This window comes from Sinocyclocheilus rhinocerous, unplaced genomic scaffold, assembly GCF_001515625.1.
Source record: "Sinocyclocheilus rhinocerous isolate Xijiao unplaced genomic scaffold, SAMN03320098_v1.1 scaffold63, whole genome shotgun sequence".
In the NCBI taxonomy this organism is placed as follows: Eukaryota; Metazoa; Chordata; class Actinopteri; order Cypriniformes; family Cyprinidae; genus Sinocyclocheilus; species Sinocyclocheilus rhinocerous.
Window position 1 is genome coordinate 1,345,919 of NW_015659563.1, and position 4,117 is coordinate 1,350,035.

General features: G+C 33.7%; 1 protein-coding gene across 1 annotated transcript in view; it reads right to left on the bottom strand.

Moving 5' to 3' along the window:
• Window positions 1-4,117, bottom strand: part of LOC107723952 (kinesin-like protein KIF21A) — a 69,443-nt gene that overhangs the window by 5,207 nt on the left and 60,119 nt on the right. Inside the window, exons 30-32 of the mRNA XM_016532683.1 lie at window positions 2,772-2,936; window positions 2,546-2,663; window positions 652-822 (exon numbers count right to left, since the gene is read on the bottom strand). Of these exons, the coding sequence (XP_016388169.1) occupies window positions 652-822; window positions 2,546-2,663; window positions 2,772-2,936 (454 nt within the window). The remainder of the gene's footprint in view (window positions 1-651; window positions 823-2,545; window positions 2,664-2,771; window positions 2,937-4,117) is intronic.

Below are 4,117 nucleotides of genomic sequence, written 5' to 3' on the forward strand. Positions count from 1 at the left end.
AATGTGCAAATTTTTAATGTTAACAGGTTTTGCCATGTTATTACAACATTTAACAACTTTTTATTAATTTAAAAATTGAGAAATTCTTTCAAATTTAAATCTTGTACAAGAACTACAGCAAAAACCAGTTTGATGCATATTTTATCAATATTTTAGAAATTGAATTTTATTTATCACCAGTATTGACTTCAATGGATTTCATTAAATTCCTTTGAACACGACTACACGTGAAACCTACACATTCAAAACATTATTACTCTGAAATTTTTTTATGTAAATGTTAAGTGTAAGTGGTGAAATGTTAAGTAATGTAAGGTCTTTCATGACACTACATATGCTGGGGTGTGAATTGGATAGGTGCTTGATATAAAATAAATGGTGCTTTAAAAAGTCCTTGAATCTGGTGTTCATGAAAGAGTGGGAACCCTGTGTGGAAACCCTGATGAGTAGGCATATAGTACATAAATCCTGTAGCAGTTCTAGACAGGTGGTGCTGGGGGAGGTGGAGGGTTTCAGATGAATGACCAGCTTACAGCTGGCAATCTCAAATGTTATATATATATATATATATATATATATTTGGTGTGAATTATTTATTGTTTAATATTCAATGTATTCATGGATCCTGTCGTCAATACAGGTGGGCTGTACCTGCAGTAGGTCCTTGCGGGTCAGGTCCCATTTCTTAATGCCGTTGTCTCTGGAGCCGCTAAACAGACAATCTCCCTGAACCACCAGGGACTCGATGCCATCATAGTGGGGTGGCTCGAAGTTATGAGTGGGGCTGATACTACCCACAGCACCCTCTGTCACATCAAACATCTGCAGAAACAAATTACACATCTAATCACATGGTATTCGGCCATCTTTATGGGGCCATCAATATATCACCTAACAGGAAGTGGTAAGACTTTGTTTCCATAAATTATTAGTGAACTAATTACTACAACATGGCCACGATTTAAATAAAGCAATGCCACAAATTAGTAAATAATGGGAATTATTGTATTTCTTAATTTGTGACCACAATATGTTAAAATTTGTTTCTGCTTGTCATGTTGTCAGACCTAATAGATATGTTAGATACCTTTCATTCAAACTTTTTATAATAGGTTAAGTTTTTATACATTACATCAAATGTGTGTACAGCCTATACAATGGGGATCTTGCCCTGTCCCAGTATTGTGACCTTCCAACAAATAAAGTCTTAGAACTTACCTTTTTTAAAGAAAAAAAAAGGACTAGTTAGTATTTCATTTTAGTAGTATTTAGTTTTCCTGTTCCTGTTTTTTCCCCTTGAATTGGAAGAATCAAGATTATGATTTTATTTTATGATTTTATGAAAACAACAAAACAACATTTGGTCCAAATTTAGCTAATGACTAAAATTAGGCAAAATCTGCAACCCTTAAACCTTTGTGAAAAAGAAGTGTACTATAGCATAATTTTAAATGGTACACTAATACACTTTAAACTAATATAATTAAGTGTGAACTTTAAATGAATATACTTAAGTGTGAACTTTAAAATAATATACTTAAGTGTGAACTTTAAAATAATATACTTAAGTGTGAACTTTAAAAGAATATACTTAAGTGTGAACTTTAAACGAATATACTTAAGTGTGAACTTTAAAAGAATATACTTAAGTGTGAACTTTAAACGAATATACTTAAGTGTGAACTTTAAAAGAATATACTTAAGTGTGAACAGAATGTAACATTTCCGGACACTTGATTGCATGTTAACTGAAAATGTATTATAGATTAAATTTATATTAAATGTAATTAGCTAGTCTTTATTTATTTTAAATGTAACATCATATAACACACTACAGTTAAGATTATAATCAAGTACTTTACATAAACTTTAGTATGTTAGTCAACATCAAAATAAGTGTACTATTTCAAGCATGACAATAGATTATTAAAGATAACGATTTAAAATGTAAAGTAAAACTTTTAATTTAACATTATTACAAAGTGCACTTTTTAAAAGTACTTAAGTGTGTTAAGAAACATACTGTATTCATGAAAGTGCCTCTCTTTAAGTGCACTTAAGTAGTATTAATCAATATAATCTAACTAATCTGCAAGTGCAGTTTTTTTTAAATACTTTTAAGATTTTAAGTACACCACAAGTGCCCATTCAATACAATTGAGCACACTTCTTTTTCACAAGCATAGTCATTCTAATATGCTTTTAATTATTATAATTTTTTTGCCTAATTTAATTACATGTATATTTTATTTTGATGTGCATTCCATGTTTATAGTTAGAATATAACAAAATCTAACAAATAAAAGTTTTAAACTATACTTAGACATATCAGGATTTCTGATTCCAGGGTTGAAAATATTAATAACCTCATAGAAAATAAATTAAAACAAATAATAAAAGAGTTCATAGCTTGACTTCCTGAGAATGATACATACAATTTACTGAAGGATGAATTTCAGGCACTATTTTGTACCTACTCGAAAGTGCTAGCTAACGACTTTGAAATGACCACTGATATAAAATATATAGATATAGATATAAAAACCTTGATGTAGTGATCCTTAGAGCCAGTGATAACTAGATCCTGTCCATTTCCAGTCTGATCAACAGTCAAGCACATGACCGGACCCAGATGACCCATCAGTTTCCCTGTACACACAAATCTGACAAAAAGACATGGAAAACAGTGAAAGAATTAGATATATGATGTAGCAAATTATTTATAGCTCTCCAGAGGGGGTGAAGTAAAGGATGCTGGGTTGAACGCATACCGTTTCAGGTCCCACACACGAACAGAGTTGCCTGCGGCAGCATAAAGAACAGTGCCGGATGGGTTCAGAAAGATCTGGTTGACCTGGTTCTCGCTGGCTGGGATGGTCACGGTGCGGTTTGTACTGGCTGCACATGTGTCACCAGTGTTCACCAGACCCGACGATCTGAACGTAGAAACACACAATCACAGAGTGAGAAAATCTAAATACCAGGACACTAAATGGCCATTTTGATCGTTTAATTAATACATTTACAGTTACTTAAATACAGGAGTGTCCAGACTGGAATCAAAAAGCTTTTAATACGTTTTTATGAACATGGTCTCAGGATCATCTGAACCAATTTGGGGAAGACCCAAAGGAAGAAGTTGGACAAAATAGTATGTTCTCAAATTCCAAATGACATAAAATCTAGTAAAGCTTTAATAAGATTTAATGTCTTTAATAGTAAAATCACAATGGCACAATCCTAGTGAAAAAGAAGCATGCTTAACTGTAGCGGTGCACCAAAATATCGGTAACCGGAAATTGTGGTTTCGGCCGAAAAAGATTTTTTGACTAACATACTAAAGCTCATGCAAAGTACCTGATTATATAAAGTATGAAGTACATATAAAGATGTACTTAAGTTAATTCCTACTTAAGTGGGTCAAAAAAGCACTCTAAAGTTCAGCTAATTGCATTTAAAATAAATTAAAACTACAAAATGTTTTCATTTAATTGCAATTAACATGCAATTAAAGGGGTCATCCGATGCTACATGCACTTTTGCAAGTTGTTTGAACTGAAATGTGTGTTGGCAGTGTGTGTACACAATCACCCTATAATGATAAAAATCCACCCAGTGTTTTTTTTTTAATCTACTAAAATCTTTACCCCTTTCTCAAATCGAGCCGATCTCAGATGCCTGTCTGTGTGACGTCACACAGACAGGGCCCTCCCACGATAGTTTGATTGACAGTAACGTTTCAGCACAGACTGGACTGGTGTCTTACCCGACATCTGAGCCGCTGAAGACGCAGTGGATTACGTTTGTTTCTAAAGGGAATGCGCCCCTGATCTACATAAATGCGTTTATGTTCGCGCAAATCATTCATGATCCAGCTTCACCTACAGAAGAAGTGAGTATAAGGTTTTTTAATGAATCTTTGCAAATTGCCTTTCCTAATAATGTGCTAATTTGCTAGTTTCACGATGAATGTGGCTCTCTCTGACAGCAGCTCGGAAGAGAGGGGCGGGGTCAGCAGAGCTCATTAACATTTAAAGGAAAATGCTACAAAATGGCTTGCTCTGAAAAGAGCTGTTTTTTACAGGGGAAAAGGGGGGGTTTTTACACTACCATTGTG